General features: G+C 43.2%; 1 protein-coding gene and 1 non-coding gene across 2 annotated transcripts; one reads left to right on the top strand and one right to left on the bottom strand.

Moving 5' to 3' along the window:
• Positions 1 to 4,227: 4,227 nt before the first annotated feature.
• LOC136524901 (small nucleolar RNA R71) lies at positions 4,228 to 4,335 on the bottom strand. The gene has a single exon (XR_010776250.1). It is a non-coding gene; the product is annotated as a small nucleolar RNA R71 (small nucleolar RNA).
• Positions 4,336 to 12,951: 8,616 nt separating this feature from the next.
• LOC136522043 (zinc finger protein WIP2-like) lies at positions 12,952 to 16,638 on the top strand. The gene is made up of 2 exons (XM_066515831.1): positions 12,952 to 13,587; positions 15,736 to 16,638. Exons 1-2 carry the CDS (start codon positions 12,988 to 12,990, stop codon positions 16,300 to 16,302), a joined length of 1,167 nt encoding a protein of 388 aa, XP_066371928.1. The 5' UTR covers positions 12,952 to 12,987; the 3' UTR covers positions 16,303 to 16,638.
• Positions 16,639 to 18,183: the final 1,545 nt, after the last annotated feature.

Raw genomic sequence — 18,183 nt, 5'->3', positions numbered from 1 at the left:
GGCATAAGCTCATACGTGCTAGAATCAGAAATCGGGTGATATCCTTCTAGATAGTTGATCTACGCATTATGAGTTACATATCCTTGCAATCGACTATTGAAGTAATTAGGATCAATATTCTTGATGATCGTCTGCACTGATGGAGCAATTTTATGGGACGACTAAGGCATTTGGTAGGAAGTATTGAATCTTCCTTGAGCCAGCCATTGCACAACCTACTGAGTAGCTGGAGAGGTTGGCTGCTAGACTAAATAGGCTTGGTTTTGTCTAGTAGGTTGTTGATTCATCTACATGACAAGGGCACTTGGTGATTGTTGTGCTGGCGGCTGCCCCCTGTCATCTGACCTTGCCCATGACATTGGTAGGGCTTGATCTTGCCCCTTGCGGTTGGTAGGGCTTGACCTTGCCCCTGCTGTTTGTAGGGTCTAATCCTGAGCCTATCCTCCTAGAAGCTGCTATATTTGTGGCTATTGGAACTATCCACCATTCGGCTGCTGACAGGTATGTTGTTTCCAACAGCCGAAGGATTAAAGCCATTGAAGTATACTAGTCCCACTTGATCAACCAGCGCTCCAAAGAAAACTTCTTTCAAAACATTGTCAATTGTGTTGACCAACACCTTATTGCGGTTTGTAAATGCTTCATGAACAGTCTTGTGGACCAAATGAGTAGTAGTTCTTGCTTCAACATCTTCACTTTGTCCATGCAAGAGGACACTTGGAAGGGGAGTCTTCTGGATGACTGAATCATGCATCCTACTGTAAGACAGCAGGCACTTCTCTATGAATTCCTCCACCGCCTGGCTCAATGAGTGCCTTCTAGTCATCAGGTAGGTCTTCAAGGTTGACCTTGAGGATCGTCTGATTATCAATGTTGACAATTGTGGTCCCACTAGGCGTGCCAAGTTGTGTGTCAACGGCAAAAAATGATAGGTCCATAGGGACACACAGCAAGCCGAGAGAAACCACGTGGAGCAGATCCTAAGCTCTCCCTGGACTTAGGAGGACACTGGACCAAATGGTCATGACCGAGGGCGTGCCAATCAATTTGACCCTGCAATTGACAAGGAGAGAAAATTGATTAGTAATTTAAGGTGGAACATGTTGGTGTTTGTCCAGACAGTTCCAAATATGCGGCTAAGTAGCTGATGAAATAAGGTTATCGACTAGAGAGTTGATATCCAGCATGCTCATGACCCAAGGTAAGTAAAATAAGCATATCGGCAATTGTTAGTTATTCAAGTATATAGATCTTCAATAGCCGATGATCATGAAAACATGCAAAAGATGTAAGGATAGGCATGTAGGCATTCATGTGAGAAACATACTAGCTTTTAACTAAGATGAAAATAAATAAAAGCATGTAAATAGCTGGTACATCCTCGACAAAATAGGCTATCAGCTAAAACAGTCAATTCCAGTGATCTTGTCGTATAGCATACGATTGCTCATCCGTTAGATATAAATAAATGTACAAACAACTAGACTCAACCTATTGTACCATAAACAGGTCGAGTCGTCTGATGCAGCATTGACAGTAGGACCCTAGATCAGAGACCAGTAGTCGATAGACCTACTTATATCGCAACAGAATCGTGAGGGCATGTTATATGCGTGGAAGCTCAAGCCATCAGCTAAATAGCCGATGTAGACATAGCAGGTGGTTGATGCCATGCTCTTCTCAATAGATAGATCTATTGATCGACAGTGTCCAATCTGACACGCTATCAACAGATCAAGTCTACTAATGTAGCATTGATAGCGGAGTCATACCAGATACTGGTGATCGATGAATCTATCTCTTAATAGAACACAACTTCAAACACCCACCATGTATGATCAGGATTGAGATAGATTAGTCATAAAACTGGATCTAATGTCAAGAATCGAATTCAACTGTAAAGATGTCTAGTAGACGATAGATCAAAATAATAAGACTAATAAACCTCAATCTAGATTAGGCAATTTGTGATATTATGTTAAATAGTAAACTATTTAGCACAATATCAATTACTTTGATTAATACTAATGTTTACAAGAGATCAATTGTCTGTTGTAGCCTTGTAAAGGTTCATACGAATCGATAACTAATCTATATCACGATTTGTAAGAGATCAGTCATCAGTTGCAGCCTTACAAACAACAATATATATCGATAACTAACTTATACCACGACATGCAAGAGACCAGTCATCTGTTGCAGCCTCATAAGTAACAATATAAGTCATGACAGATACTCACAAACAAGCCAGAGGTCAGGTCGTCCGATGCAGCCCTGCTTGCCCAAAGAACTCATCAAAATCTACTCTACTCCAACTCATAAGGGGTGGCATAAGTCGGAAAGTAAAGGTACTTGTTTGGTTGATCAATGAGAGATGTCTATTACAATAGCCAGGGTTCAATATTTATACCCGAGGCTAGGCTACGAGTCCTGATCGAATAGGACTAATCACAAAATTTGGAAAAGAAAACAAAACATCCTAATTTAAGATAACATGGACTCCAAGCTTCCCCTTCTATGGAGTCCATCATGTTTTTATGACCCCAAACAATGACATTCTTGCTGTTGGAGTCTTCTTGATATGATGTGGTTGTTGAAATCCAGCTGACTCTGTTCAATCGTCTTGACCAGCCGATTCTGCTCTCATCATGGCTCCTCTTGGTGCATTCTAAATTATGGGGTCTCATGCAAATAAACCAAATTTCGGTGTCAACAGTTGCCATCTCCTAGGCAGCTTGGTGGTGGTCTCCATTGAAGCATGCAAAGAAGATTGTGTTGTGCTCCGGAGAAGTGATTGTGAGGGGTATTGTGCTTGCCCCCACGGGAGCCACGAAAAGCAACTTTAGTTGAGCGTGTCATTGAGCTACCCTCACTTTTGGGGTAGGTTCTTGTGCTGCCCAACATGTGGGCTTGGTGGGTGATGCTAATTATCCGCCAAACCACCAAGTGAGCGATCGACACAACGGGGACTAGCTTGGTGGCAACCAAGTGAACCTCGGGATAAAAATCATGGTGTCATCATCTTCCCATTGGTTTACGATCCCCATACACAAGCTTGTATTTACTTTCAATTGCATTGTGCTTGTGTAGTTGCTCTTAGAATTAGTTAGCTTATGTAGCTTGCTAGTTACCTTCTTGCTCGTTAGTGCTTGTTCTACTGTCTTGTTAGGGTGTTTTGATCTTATTTCACCGGAGCTCGGATCGAAATAGCGAGTTTATAGATTAAGCGTGGTGCTTAGGCTATATCTTTCCTATAGATATAGCTAGATCCCTAGATAGATTGTGGTAGTTGGCAGGTGGTGATAGCCCTGTCCTTCCTCCGTATTCCACCATGTTGGGTCTAGTTATTAAAACATAGGGCTCATTGTGCTTTGTGACTGATTGAATTTAGGGCAAGTACGCCCCTCATACTAAGGACATTCTTACTATCATTAATTTACCCTTGTTGCTTAAGATTACTAGCTCTATCTCTTACACTTAGTTACACTACCCTTCTAGCTACCGCCGTTTGTGTGATCAACTCTATTAACTTTTCTTTTCCATCATCCATCAACCCCGTGTTGCTAAACCAACCTACCTAACCACAGTTCCCAAATACGCCCATCCGCCTTCCTTTGGGAAAATATAAATTCAACACTTGGTTCTTACCAAGCGAAGTGCTACACGATAGTTCTATGTGCTTGTGGAATCCCCTTTCCTATAAACACACATACGAACCATCAATAAGCATTTATGGCATCGTTGCCAGAGAAGGCAACTGGTGTGTGTTACCAATCTGTTGTTAGGTTCTGCAAGTTAGGCTCTTAGCCTCCATTCTAACAACCTTCTTTTCCCTTCCCATTCTTTTAGTTATCTTTCCTTTTCCTAGCACGGTTATGGCTAACAGGACCATCCGTGAGTTTTCTACCCCTTCGGCTGCTAACGTAGCCATAGGTCCCAATGTCATCAATGCGGACACTCACTTTGAGCTTAAGCCCGCATTGACCATGATGGTGCAAGCTAGTAAAGCCCACGAAGATGCTAATGCACACCTCCAACACTTTTTGGAGATTTGCAGCACCTTTACCATTAAGGGAGTGACTCGAGAGGCCATATGTCTTTGTCTTTTCCCCTTCTCTTTGTTGGTAAAAGCAAAACAATGGTTCTACTCGAACCGCAACGCTGTAGATACATGGGACAAGTGTTCCAATGCTTTCCTAGTTAAGTTCTTTTCGATTGGTAAGACCAATGCTCTACGCAAAAAATCTCTAGCTTTCAACAACAAGCTGATGAGTCGATTCCTGAAGCCTGGGAATGAATGCAAGAGTATGTTGCCGCATGCCCACATCATGGTATGGAAGATTGGCTTTTGATCTAGAACTTCTACCATGGCTTAGTTTCGTTGGATAACAGCCACTTAGATGCTGCTGCAGGAGGAGCATTCTTTTCGCTTAATGTCATAGATGCCAAGGCATTGATCGAGAATATGGTTTCCAACCAAGGATGGAGCGATGAACGACTACAGCCCCGCAAAAGAGGTATGCATTCTCTTAAAGAAGCTGACATGCTTGCAGCTATGGTGGATCTGTTCACAAAGAGACTTGAAAATTGTGAGAAAATGAGTGCCCAAGAAAAGCCATGGACACCCACATGACTAGTGAAGTTTGTGGAGAGACCGGACATTCAGGAAATCTCTACCCCGAGGCCCATGAAGACCTCAACTTCGTCAATAATGACAACGGGTTTTGTCCTCAAAATCAAGGATGGAATCAGCGCTCCAATAACCAAGGAGGTAATAATTACAATAATTATTCATCGCAACGCATGAGTAACCAAGGTAATAGTTACACTTTCCTTAAAGATCTTGTCTATAGTCAAGGTAGAATGACTGATAGTATAAATAAGAAACTCCATGCTAATACAAGATGTTGGAAAACATAAATGCTAAATTGGATTATTTTTCTTCCGCTATAAAGAATCAACTTAGTTTCAAAAAGATGCTAGAAATCTAATTAGCACAATTAGCAGCTGCTATCCTGTCTTTTGAGAAAGGAAGAATTCCTAGCAAGCCTGAAGAATTCATGGAGACCGCCAACCTCATCACATCAAGGTATGATTTTGGTTTAGATGGTTGGGGAGTTCCTATTAAGAAAGGTGATCCTAGAAGTCCTATTATTACTTGCTCTATTGGTCCTCATACTTTTCAAAACACAATTTGTGATCTTGGATCTAGTGTGAACATAATGTCTAAAGAAACTTATGAAAATTTGTTCTACATAGACTTAGCTCCAACTTCTGTCTATTTGCATCTAGCTGATCAGTCAGTTCACTATGTAGAAGGAATAGCCACTGACCTTTTGGTTAGAATTAGAGATGCTTATGTCCCTACTGATTTTGGGATATTAGACATGGGAAATGACAAGGATACACCCCTCATCCTTGGATGTCCTTTTCTCAATACTGCTAATGCTTGTATATATGTGGCATCTAGACGAATTCAATTCCACTTGGCTGGAAAGAAAGAAACAATTGCTTTTGCCTTCAAAAAACCTAACTTTTATGAGAAATAGGTAAGGAAGAAGCAACCAAAGAAGAAGAAATCCAGAAAGCCAAACCAATTCAGGAGAAGGAAGAGTCCGTCAACAATAAGCTGAAGCCAAGAAGGACAGGCGCAAGAAGAAGGATGTATCATCTACATCATCAACACCTAATCCTGTGAACATCTCTGAAGAAAATAAGGAAGAAGAACCCCCGCGCAAGAAAGAACAGCCATGAGCCGGCACTGGAAGGTACGCTTTTACTGCATTACATTTAGTCTAGGTTGCACTTGCATATTTCCCTTTTCAAACTTTGCATTACATGTTTAGATTCTTAGTTGCATCTCATGTTTAAATTTCAATTAATAAAGGTACTCATAAAAGTACTTACATTTAGAAAAAATTCATAATAATATAAATATATATATAGGCTTAGTAGTAATACATTATCATAGTAGTAGTAGTAATAAATAAAGAATCAAAGAAGAGCCGCCCGAGAAGAAGACTCCAACCTCCGCAAAAGGCTAGCTTGGGGGAGAGCCTCCCCTGCTCAGGTATGAAATTATTCAACCACTCTCTTTTCTTTGCATCAGTTCTTTACATAGAAAAAATAATAATAACAAATACATATACATATACAATAATAAGGGTCATACGATAATAATAAAATGGTTATGTTTCGCTGATGTACAAGATAAGAGGAGTATCATAAAAGCTACCTTAAATCACTCTTGCTCTAAAATTGATGTGTAATTCCTTTTGGAAATGATGAATAGTTGCTCTATGATACTTTGCAAAAGCTTTCTATACAACCACTTCTCAAGTTTTGAGCATGTGAAATTAGAGTTCATCTTAAGTTGAATGTTTTTTGTGGGTTGCAAATGCTAGAACCAAGAATAGGTTTTTGTGAGATGTGTTGTGCAAAGATTAGAGTAAATCTTTTAACTTGTCTGAGGAATAGTTGATACAACTTGGAGTTTTGTTTTACAAAATGATAAAAGTTCTTGCTAGAAGTTCCTCAATGGTAAAAAAAATTCCTACCAAAGCCATATATATGTTTTCCCGATATGATAAGCCCACACAAAAAGCTGCTTGTTTGTTTTGAGCTTTGTAAAGCCTTGTTGATCTAGGTAGCGAAGCTTGTCATACCTTTTGATCAAGATCACGTACACTCCACACATTCATGCTACTTCTACACTGGAAGTATGCAACCACCCATTCCATATTTGTGCACCCCTTGCTCCATAAGAGATATATGTTGATACCCCCTCTAGTTATCTATTATCAAAAAGAGAGACATGGGCTACCAAAGAGAGAGAGAGAGAGAGAGAGAGAGAGAGAGAGAGAGAGAGAAAAGAAGAGCAAAAGCTCTATAGTTCAAAGAAAAGAGAGAAAAGAAAGAAAGAGAGAGAAGAGAGAATAAGGTAGCCATGCTCTAAAAAAGAAGATAGAGGTGGGGAAGTTCTCAAAAGGAGTACCACTTCCACCAAATACCACACACTTGCATATCTTGATCATTTTGTATGACTTGTTGCTCCTTGTGATCCAAGTGTTCGACTTAGCAATATATTCAATTCAAGTGAACCGTGCTTTTTATCTCCCTACCCATAAGCTCCACATAAGCCTTAGAGTAGGAGAAAGGCTAAGATCTGTTGGCCTTGGAGAGGTTTTAAACACCATTGAGCGATTTGAGTGTACCATCTGAGGAACTTAGGAAAGTTTTTCTTTCAAAAAAATATTGAAAACCTCCAGGAAGTCTTGGCTAGACCAAAGCAGGGAAGAAAGTTTCTATCTAGGCTACGCTATCTTGCAACTGCCTATGTCAAGGTGAAGGCTATAAGCACCATATGGCTAAGACTGATAATGAATCTCTAACACTAACTTGCTCAACTCAAGAGATAGTATTGGTTTGTATATGAGTTTTTGCAAGGCGTTATATTAAAGCAACTCCTGATCCTAACATGCTAAACCTGCATCTTTGCTAGGGACGAGCAAAGGGGTAGCTTGGGGGAGCTTGTTGATGGTCACTAACACCTATTTTGACCATCAACATTCCACCCAAAACCAAGGTAAAACAACATCACATGTGCCATATTATGTTTATAAATCACCTAGTTCCACTTGTACTTGGAGAAATTATTTGTATGCAGGAAAATTCACAAAAATGGACAAATAAGGTGCATAGGAGGCAAGTGGATGTGATAGGTGGTCGTGGGCCCACTTGGTGGGGTCGGCCGATGCCACCTGGCGTCGCCTAATGGCCCCACCCCCCTTGCCACGTCACTGATCCGCAAGAGAGCCTCCACACTGCCTTACCAGCATTGATCCATGTGGATTTGATCCAAAGGTGGAGGATGAGCTACCTTGGATCCATGGGCCCGCTATCATTCATTTGGAGGGTCCAAACTGACCTCCAAACCATCTTACTAGCTGAAGAATTGACTTACCTGCCATACAACTGCCATCTAGGAGCTCCTCATCACCGTTGGATGGCAAGGCGATGCAGTGGATGGTTGGCCGACGCCCCCTACCCCTCCACCACCTCCCCTTTGCCTACAAGTACCCCTATGCCCTCTACACACTATAAAAGAGGTTGTGGTGCTCGGTGGAGATTATCACTCAAGCATTCAAAGCATATATTCCAAGCTCTCTAGAAGCTCTCCAGAGTAGTAGCTTTAGAAGTATTAGCTAGCTAGTAGTGATAGAGTAGAGCGGAGCTTGCCTCAGAGTCCGGAAGAGTCTTCTAGTCAGGTATAGCTCCTTTGTAATCTTTCCTTTAGCATTTACTTTATTTAGTACTTTACTTTATCAAGTACTTTATTCAGTAATATAGCTTTGCTTAGTTCAAGTCCTGTTTTGCTCTTGTCTATCATTAGTGAGTTTAGGTGCTTGTTCTTTAGCATTAGCATCATAGTTATCTTAGTGTTTAGTCTGCTCGTCGTTAGTACATGTTCTATAGTCTGGTTAGGGTGTTTCGATCTTATTTCACTAGAGCTCGGATCGAAATAGCAAGTTTATAGATTAAGCATGGTGCGTAGGCTATATCTTGCCTATAGATACGGCTAGATCCCTGGATAGATTGTGGTAGTTAGCAGGTGATGACAGCCTTGTCCTTCCTCTGTATTCTACCACATTGGGTCTAGTAATTAAAACGTAGGGCTCATTGTGCTTTGTGCCTGATTAAATTCAGGGCAAGTATGCCCCTCGTACTAAGGACGTTCTTACTATCATTAATTTACCTTTGTTGCTTAAGATTACTAGCTCTATCTCTTACACTTAGCTACACTACGCTTCTAGTACCGTCGTTTGTGTGATCAACTCTTTTAACTTTTCTTTTCCATCATCCATCAACCCTGTGTTGCTAAACCCACCTACCTAGACTACCTAACCACAGTTCCCAAATACGTCCATCTGCCTTCCTTTGGGAAAATATAAATTCGACACTTGGTTCTCACCAAGCGAAGTGTTACATGATAGTTCTGTGCGCTTGCGGAATCCCATTTCCTATACACACATACGAACCGTCAACACGCGTGTGGCCGTCGTCTTATCCTGCTCTGGTGCTCCTCTTCTGCCTCGTCCTCACCCCTGCCATCGCCCACCGCCCCGTTGTGGCATGCTAGGGTTGCGTCGGAGCTCCATGACCATGTAACCCTAGCGTGCCCATGGCAGCCATCTTCTTCCCCTCCCTCCTCCTTCTTCCACGACAAGCTCTGGCCATGGAGCTCTCCCGCCCCGACCTAGCCTGGCCGCCTACACCGCTGCCAGGCCCCTAACCGCCTTGCAGCCATGCCCACCGTCTGGCCGGCCTTCCTCCCTCCGAACCCCCTTCTATGCATGCTGGAGATAGAGAGGAAGAGAGGGAGAGTCGGAGAGAGAGGACGTTGAACTTACCCGATGCCGGTGAGGTCGTCATCTCTGACATCGGTGAGGTCCTCGCCAGAACCCTAGGTGCGGGCGCGATCGCATTGCCTAATGGATAAGCAGCGCAGCAGACGACTGCGAACGAGCAAATCTATTATTTTATAGCATATATAAACTCATTTGAGACGAAGCTTGAAGCTAGTTTTACTCCATCTGTTTTCTTTTATAAGGTTTGCACATATATTAAGATTCAAACTTTAAAATCTTTGATCAATAATTTAACTAATTATTTTTTAAGTTATTATAATTCAAACTTGATACGGTTATATTTATAATTGATTGTACTATCTTATTATTCTAATAAATTTATAAATATAAACAATTTAATACAAAATAAATAAATAAAGTGTAGTCTAAAAGACCATATCATATTAAATTGTGAGAATGCATGGAGTATTAACCGAGCCATATTATTGGTTCATCCGTACGTACATTGAGCCTGCAGAACTAGCCACACGGTCCCACGCACTAGCTAGTCAAAGCCTGAATTTTACCAGCAAATAGCAATCCATGTACAGTCCCAAGCACAGATTGCACTACAAAAATTCTTAGGGTCCGTTTGGATATAGATATTGGATGTCTGGAATTGAATTGAGTACCAATACCAAATCGGACTAGCTTTGGAAATGGACTACAATACCAAATAACATGTTTGGATGTACATGAAATTGCTATTGGGAATCCGGTGACAGGGCAAATACCAAATCATGTTTGGATGTCCATTCTGTGAAATTGGAAATCGGTAGCGCGTCCACCTCGCCCTGCCTCGTCCGATCTTGCGCCGCCGCCTACCCACCCGTCTCGTCCATGCTCGCACCACACAGATCGGAAAGCGGCGCTCTGGCAGAGCGTGGCCACTCAGGACCGCGGGGCAGCAGGGTGCCGCTTGCTGCTTCGGTGAGGCGGCGGGGATGGGGCGGGCGACCAGTGGCCAATGGGAGACCTCCGTCGCTCGGGCCTCAAGGCTCGGCTGGCGGGCTAGGGCGGCGGTCTCTCGCAGTTCGCTACAGGGGCTCGACGCCGGCGAGGACAACGGCGCCGGCCACGATGCCGGGCATGGCGAACAGATCTCGGCAGCCATGGAGGAGTCGAGGAGCTCGCCGGCCTCGGGGAAGAGGGAGAGGAGCTCACCGGCCTCGTTGAGGAGCTCGAGCGGTCGCGCCGCCACCTGCCTCACACGTGCTCGCCCGCTCGCGGACAGGGTGTCGAGGATGGACGGATGAGGGGAATTCCACCCAATACAGAGTGGGAGAGCTCCATATTGGAGATGGGGGAGCCCAAGCTTGGTGAATACCGATTGGCATTGAAGATGAATAACAATTCCAAATTTCAAACCATCCAAACAGTCGTATTTGGAGATAGCCAAAGTCAATGTCAATTCTGAGCTCTCAGTATCTACGTCCAAGCGGGCTGTTATCCTTATTCTCCGAGGCTCCGGTCGCTAGCTGAAGCCAAAGCCCTGTCTCAGGCTGTGGCAACAGGTAGCTCGCCTGTCAAGGTGAACTGTTTCCCTGTCGCAAATAAAGAAATAATTAACTGATGAAAGCAAACAAGGACTCGTTAAGCATTCAAAGTGTTCAAACAAATAAACAAGGCAACAACCACGTACAGTTATTATTTAATCACCAAGGCAATCTAGCTATGACTTGATTAACTTGCAAATAAAAGCTGCTGGGCCCAAAAGGTCTGCTTTAGTATTCCACTACACAAAGCAAAAGTGGCGTAGCTACAGCCTACAGATACATACATATGCATCTATCGCAACTTGTTTAATTTCCACGGCCCTTTTCTTTCCATTTCTTTTCCTTTCTGCAGCATCATTATTTGCTTCTTACAAATAACCGAAGGAAATCATGGATTTTTTTTGTCAAACATTCATACTATACTATAGTCATATACTTTTTTTGATATATTTTGTACAGTGTATATATGATAATTGTATGCTAGTGACCGTGTCCTCCAAATTAAGGGCGCGTTTAGATCCAAAAAATTTCACTTTCGTTTTTATTTGTCAATTAGTGTCTAATTATGGACTAATTAGGTTCGAAAGTTTCGTCTCGTGATTTCTCAACCAACTATACAATTAGTTTTTTTTGCCGTCTACAATTAGTACTCCATGCATATGCCGCAAGATTCGATGTGATCAGTACTGCGTAAATTTTTTTGGGAACTAAACATGCCCTAAAACAACGCTCTTTTTGTAATTACATGCGTGGGCCGCCGGCGAGCTGTGCTTCTTGGCACACCGGCCACCTCGGATCCGAGTCCTAGCTAGCTGCCTCTCTCTCTCTCTCTAGACTTTCTCTCTCTAGGTGGGACACACAGCAACATGCATGCATGTAACGCTAGCATGCATGCTATGCTGCATGCAAGCTTGTCACGGTGCCATCTAGTCTATCTCCTTCTCTGTGATTATCTCTGTTTGAACTTGTATAGGACTTGACACGCGCATGTGCACCTTCTAGTACTCATCTAACTTATTGTTTTTGTCACGGAGCAAAATCTTACTAACACATATGAGTACACACTTGATTTTCTTTTCCACCTTGCTATTTTCAGTATATAAACCATGCATTGAATATTGACGGGTTTTTATAACCTGTTGACTGGTTTAAGTGGGACTCCCTGTCTTAGAAAAAATACGATTCTAACATAGTGTCATGTTTTTAATATCTTAAGCTTAATCAATTATAGATAAAAAATATCAATATTTATGGTATCAAATAAATATCATTAGATTAGTTACGAAATGTATTTTCATAATAAATTAGTATGGAGTCATAAATTTGAATATCATTCGATTAAAAATTTGATCAAACGCAAAACACTTTGACTGGCACGTAATATGTAGTTGCATTTTTTTTACACTGGTAAGAGTATATAATAGCCTGTTCGTTTGGCTGGGCTTGTTCGTTGCTGGATCGTGAAGAAGTACTGCTGGCTGGTTTGGTGTAAAAGAAAAATATTGTTCTAGCTGAAAATTTACAATTGTTTACGAGGGAATAATCTCAGCCCTGTTCGGCTGATATATATTGACTCTTACAAGGGTTCAGGCATGCATGCTTATTTCAACGAGTGAAATAAATTTTGTCTTGCATTGCAGGTGGAATATTTGGTTCCCATGCTACTATTCTTGCTTCAGTATATGAACTCCTCCCCTTTCCAAACCTTTGCTTTTGTTGCTACTTGCCATCTGCCTCTCTCTCTCTCTCCCTCTCCCTCTCCCTCTCCCTCTCTCTCCCTCTCCCTCTCCAGCAGCCAGGTGATCCTCACCTCTCTCACTCACTCTCTCTCCCACACACATTTTCTCCTCTCTCTAGTGAACTTCCCTTTCATCCACTACAAACCTCATTTACATCTTTAGGGCTGCAAGCACACGCCTCTCTCTCTCTCTCTCTCTCTCTCCATAGAGGTAGCTACTAGCAACTGCAGCCAGCAACCCCAGCCATCTCTTCTCTCTCTATAATAGTTCCCCATCTCCCTCCCATCCACACCTCTTCCTCTTCTTCTATCTTCAGCTCCACTCAGCCCAACCCTCCACTCCACCATGGGAGACCCCTACACCAATTTCCTCAGAGGCTACTACTCCCACTTCCCTCCCTCCAACGCTGCCCCCAGCAGCTACGCCTCCTCCTACCTCCACCACCCGCCTCCCCCGCCGTCCCCTCCCATCAGGGAAGCCCTCCCCCTCCTATGCAACCTCACGCCGTCGTCGTCAGCAACCAACCACCACCACGGCGGCGACGTCCGGGATCACAAGGACTGCAAGCACGCCACCTCGTGCAGCGACGACCAAGAAGCGGCCGATCAGGCCGCCGCCGGGGAGGTCACGGTGGCCTTGCACATCGGCCTGCCCAGCCCCAGCCCCTCCGAGTCGGCGGCGGACGGTGGCGAGAGCCAGGAACCAGCAGCGGAAGAGAGGAGCCAGCTGCAGCAAGGAGGAGGAGGAGGAGGAGGAGGAGGAGGAGAGGAAGAGGAGGAAGGGGAGGAGGACGCCTCCATGGTGGTGGGCTGCGCGTCCATCGGGATCGGGAGGCTGACGAAAGGGCAGTACTGGATCCCCACCCCGTCGCAGATCCTCATTGGGCCCACCCAGTTCTCCTGCCCCGTCTGCTACAAGACCTTCAACCGATACAACAACATGCAGGTCAGCTCAGCTCGGGACTCAGTCTCATCATCGATCGATCTGCATGCTGTTCTTGTTTTTATTCTTGGTGTGTCTGATTTTGATCGATCTGCTGCTCTGCTGGGTTCCGCTCTTGGTTGTTCATGATTATCACCTGCTGCTTTTTTTGGTGTTTTGATTGATCTATGTGAATTTCCTTGTGAATCTTTTTGTGCTTCCTCTTCCTTGCTGCATGGATTATTAGACCATCAGAAGAGATGTGCATGCATCGATCACAAGCTTTTGTGTGCCGTCGAGTGGCGAATCTGGGAGGGAGTGCCGCTGCTGCAGGAGTCCTACACCTGCAGCCTTCGATTTCGATCAATCTCTCTCTCTCTCTCTCTCTCTCTCTCTCTCTCTCCCTCTCCCTCTCTCTCTCTCTCTCTCTCTCTCTCATGCTCTCCCTCTCTCTCTCTCTCTCTGCTCCCGTGTACGTACGGTGAGAGCCATACTGTATCTTTGATGTGATTGAACCGAGCAGCAGCAGCAGCAGAAGGCAGAAGGGAGAAGCAGGAGGAGCACAGAGGCATGCAGTAATGGCTGCCGTGCCAAACGGAGATGGGGACTTCATTTTGCAAAATTATTTAAGATTTCTTGTCACGTTAAATCTTTAGATGGATGTACGAAGTATTAAATATAAATAAAAAATAAAACTAATTACACAGTTTAGATAAAATTCATAAGATGAATCTTTTAAATCTAATTAATCTATGATTGAACACGAATTGTTAAATAATAATAAATGTGCTACAATTTGCAAACTAAACTAGGCCCCACTAGTAGAGTAGTGTACAGTGTTCTTGGAGTGTGCGCTCATTGTGACTTTTTCAATTGGAGCGGCAGTGTGTGTGGATGCAGAGAAGAAAGATCTGGCAAAAAGGCATCTTTATCTTTGCCTGATCAGTTCCTTCAGGCCCCTCCTCTCGCGCGCTCTCTCTCTCCCTCTAGATCTCTACCCCTCTCGGCCTCTCTCTCTCTCATCGCAACAAACCCCACCACGAGCAGTGCCCTTCATCAGTGTCGCACAGTCCATTTGCTCAGACCCCTTCCGTAACATCCCTTTTGCTGCCTTGCTGCTGCTTGCTCGCGATCTTCTCCCTCCTCTCTCTCCTCTCTCTTTATCTCAAACATACTCGTGCCTATTAGTTCCTAAAATTTTGTAAAGTTTTTTAAGATTTTCTGTCACATTGAATTTTTAGACACATGCATGAAGTATTAAATATAAATAAAAAATAAAACTAATTACACAGTTTAGACGAAATTTACAAAACAAATCTTTTAAACCTAATTAAATTATGATTGGACACTAATTATTAAATAACAACGAAAGTATTATAGCACTCTTTCTCGAAAAATTTCGCCAACTAATCAAGGCCCTAGATCGATGGATCTATGAATGTGCGTTGTGTAGTCCAAGGTGGGTAGCCATGGTAGACCAGTATCCAAGAACTGAAGGAACCAAGATATCGATGATGATCAGAGGAGCTAGCTGGTCCTTCATCTCGATGGCGCTCTGCAACTTATTAAACCACCTGCGCGCCCCCGCGCGTTCGGCCGTCGCCTCCCTCCAGCACGTGAAGAGCGTCACTCCAGTTTACACACTTGCAGCTCTGAGCCCTCTCCTCTCTCCCTCCTGCCTAGCCAACGTCTAGCCCAGTACTCGGCCAGTACCCACACGGCTGTTCAGTCAGTGTTCATGCATGCAGCTAACGAACTGCTTAGCTACAGCCTACTACGGCGGCATCATGCATATCGATGAATCGATCTCTTTCTAGCTTACACTATTGCTTAAGACCGTCTCAAAAAGAAACTCACGTAGGCACCAAACTCAAAATAAATATCAAGACACTCAAAATCCGTCAGCTACGGGAGATCTATTTTGGGCTGCCGCACAACCTAAATATGGGCATCTTTTCTCTTGAAAACCCATTTGCAGAAAGGATTCTCTTATAGATCTTGTTGTTGAAGAAGATTTCGAATAAGTATGGAATCTTTTGCTTATAGTGCTATCCAAACAAATGGTTCTTATATTTAGCCTAATAACTCACGTGGCCATGGCGTGCAGTAATTAATCAGTGTCTATCACGATCGATCCACACCAACTCCACTGATGGTATGGCTTGGATGCAGATGCACATGTGGGGCCACGGGTCGCAGTTCCGCAAGGGCCCGGAGTCGCTGCGGGGCACGCAGCCGACGGCGATGCTGCGGCTGCCGTGCTACTGCTGCGCGGCGGGGTGCCGGAACAACATCGACCACCCGCGGGCGCGCCCGCTCAAGGACTTCCGCACGCTGCAGACGCACTACCGCCGCAAGCACGGCATCAAGCCCTTCATGTGCCGCAAGTGCGGCAAGGCCTTCGCCGTGCGCGGCGACTGGCGCACCCACGAGAAGAACTGCGGCAAGCTCTGGTACTGCGCCTGCGGGTCCGACTTCAAGCACAAGCGCTCCCTCAAGGACCACATCCGCGCCTTCGGCCGTGGGCACGCCGCCTGCGGCGTCGACTGCTTCGACGACCTCGACGACGACGACCGCGACCCGTCCTCCGAGGTCGACCACGCAGCCAACAACATTACTGCTAGCACGACGACTACATCCGCCGCTGCCGCTAGTGCTCACCATCACCACAGCTGCTGGAAAGCGCCGCCGCCGCCGATGTCGTCGTCGAGCAGAGGTTCCGGCGACCGACTGCTATAGACAGGGTGAGTACGTACGGTACGGTACTACTACAGGAAGCAATCGATCTGTAGCCAAATGCAAACGTATACTTGTGCGTGTGTTGTGTGTGAAACCATGCATCGATCCGTGTCTTACTTAGCTTGAGGTGTGCCGATCGAGGAGAGCTGATTTAGTGCAAGAGAGCTTGCATGCAAGGGTTCCATTAATCGATGAAGGTATATATAAGGAAGCATGAATGTTTTATGTATGCATATAAAGGATCTAATTGTACGTCGGAGTAGCCCGTAGCGTAGCTAGCTAGCTTCATTGTATGTGCAGACTTTGATCGATCTGGTATATGGTGAACGGTGCAATATACAGATTGTTAACGTTAACTTGAGAAAATAATCCTGCAGTGCATCATGCATATGCATGCAAGTGGTGAAGATATATAACTGTACATAGTAATCTTACAGACACTGTACTTATATTTTTTAAATTTTAGGGTTTGAGATTTCTCTTGTTTTTTTAGTTAGCATGTCAATTTATTATATAATAAAGATGAAGTATTATATGATGGTTTGACAATGATTGGGGATAATAATACATATTGGGGTTTGGAATAGATTGGGTTTTTTCCTAATTAGAAAATTATTTTCCCAGAGAGACCAGCACAGATCAAATTAGTACCACTAATCCATATGATCTGCACATTTCTCCTTTCCTGATATTTTACTCTTTTTGTCCATATCAAACATAACTTGTATATGGATTTGATGCAAGATGTTAAGTTGAGGTACAGCTTGTAAAAGAAATCCATGCAGACAGATTGCAGATGCTTGTCAAGGTGTTTTAAACTTGTGCATATGACTACTGCAAGTGCACTAGCTTACCTAGTTGGTCCCTGGAACTCTATTTTTTCATGCAATCAAATAAAAGACTTTGCTAAGAAATTATGTCATTTTTATTGAGATGAACCATACAGAAAAAATAAAACCTCTCCTAATTACTGCTTTTTGAAAAGTCAAAGTTTTCTTTAAGAAATATAACTAATTGATTTTCAATATCTTTGAGAAATACTTGTGTCTAGAGCATAAAAACTGCAATATAAGTATATTAGAGTCCATAATTACTTTTAGTATGTTGTTGTTCCAGATTTTAACAAACAAATTACAAGGAACATTGACTTTACTTTCCCAACCAAATAGAAATTTGTTTTCGAAGTTTTCTTTTGGGTCATATCAGTATCCAAAACTAATTTTTGACTGTTGGGAGAATTATATTAATCAATCAAAGTGAAGATATTTTTTGAAATATTATTTCTAAAAAAAGTATAACATAGAATGTCTTTACCAACAACCGCAATGTATGATTTTTCTCTCTCCTTGGAATGTAAGGTATTTCTTGTGGAAAGCCAATGTGGAAAAATTTTGTGTTTAACCTCTGAAGTTCGATCAAATAATATAATATGCCTTTAATGAAAGTTGTGGTTAGCTTACATTTTTCTCTTTTGATGAAGTGAGGCCAGCTTATGTATCAATAAGGAGATCACATATTACATTTTAAAAAGAAATTATGTTTAGCTTAGAATTTGGCATTTCATATTTATCTTCCATATATATGTGAACCCAATATTGCTAGGCATACCAATCCAAGCCACAGCATATATATAGTACACTGGAAATTGAATCGAGTAATAACTAGACATGCATGAAAGATGAAATTAAAATGGATGTCTGACTAAATAAATCATTGTTAGTTTCAATGTAAAATGCTTCACTTCCAACCATTTTTTTCAGTTCAAGTACAGCCATGCATGTAGTAGACCCCTACCTGATGCCTTGATGAATTTCCATCTAGGTCGTTTGAACTGTTCGATTTCACTTCTACTGAGTTTTACACGGATGTGTAGCAGCTCTA

This window comes from Miscanthus floridulus, chromosome 18 (assembly GCF_019320115.1).
Source record: "Miscanthus floridulus cultivar M001 chromosome 18, ASM1932011v1, whole genome shotgun sequence".
Taxonomy (NCBI): Eukaryota; Viridiplantae; Streptophyta; class Magnoliopsida; order Poales; family Poaceae; genus Miscanthus; species Miscanthus floridulus.
The sequence above is the reverse complement of the archived record's forward strand: the minus strand, read 5'-3'. Positions and strand labels throughout refer to the sequence as shown.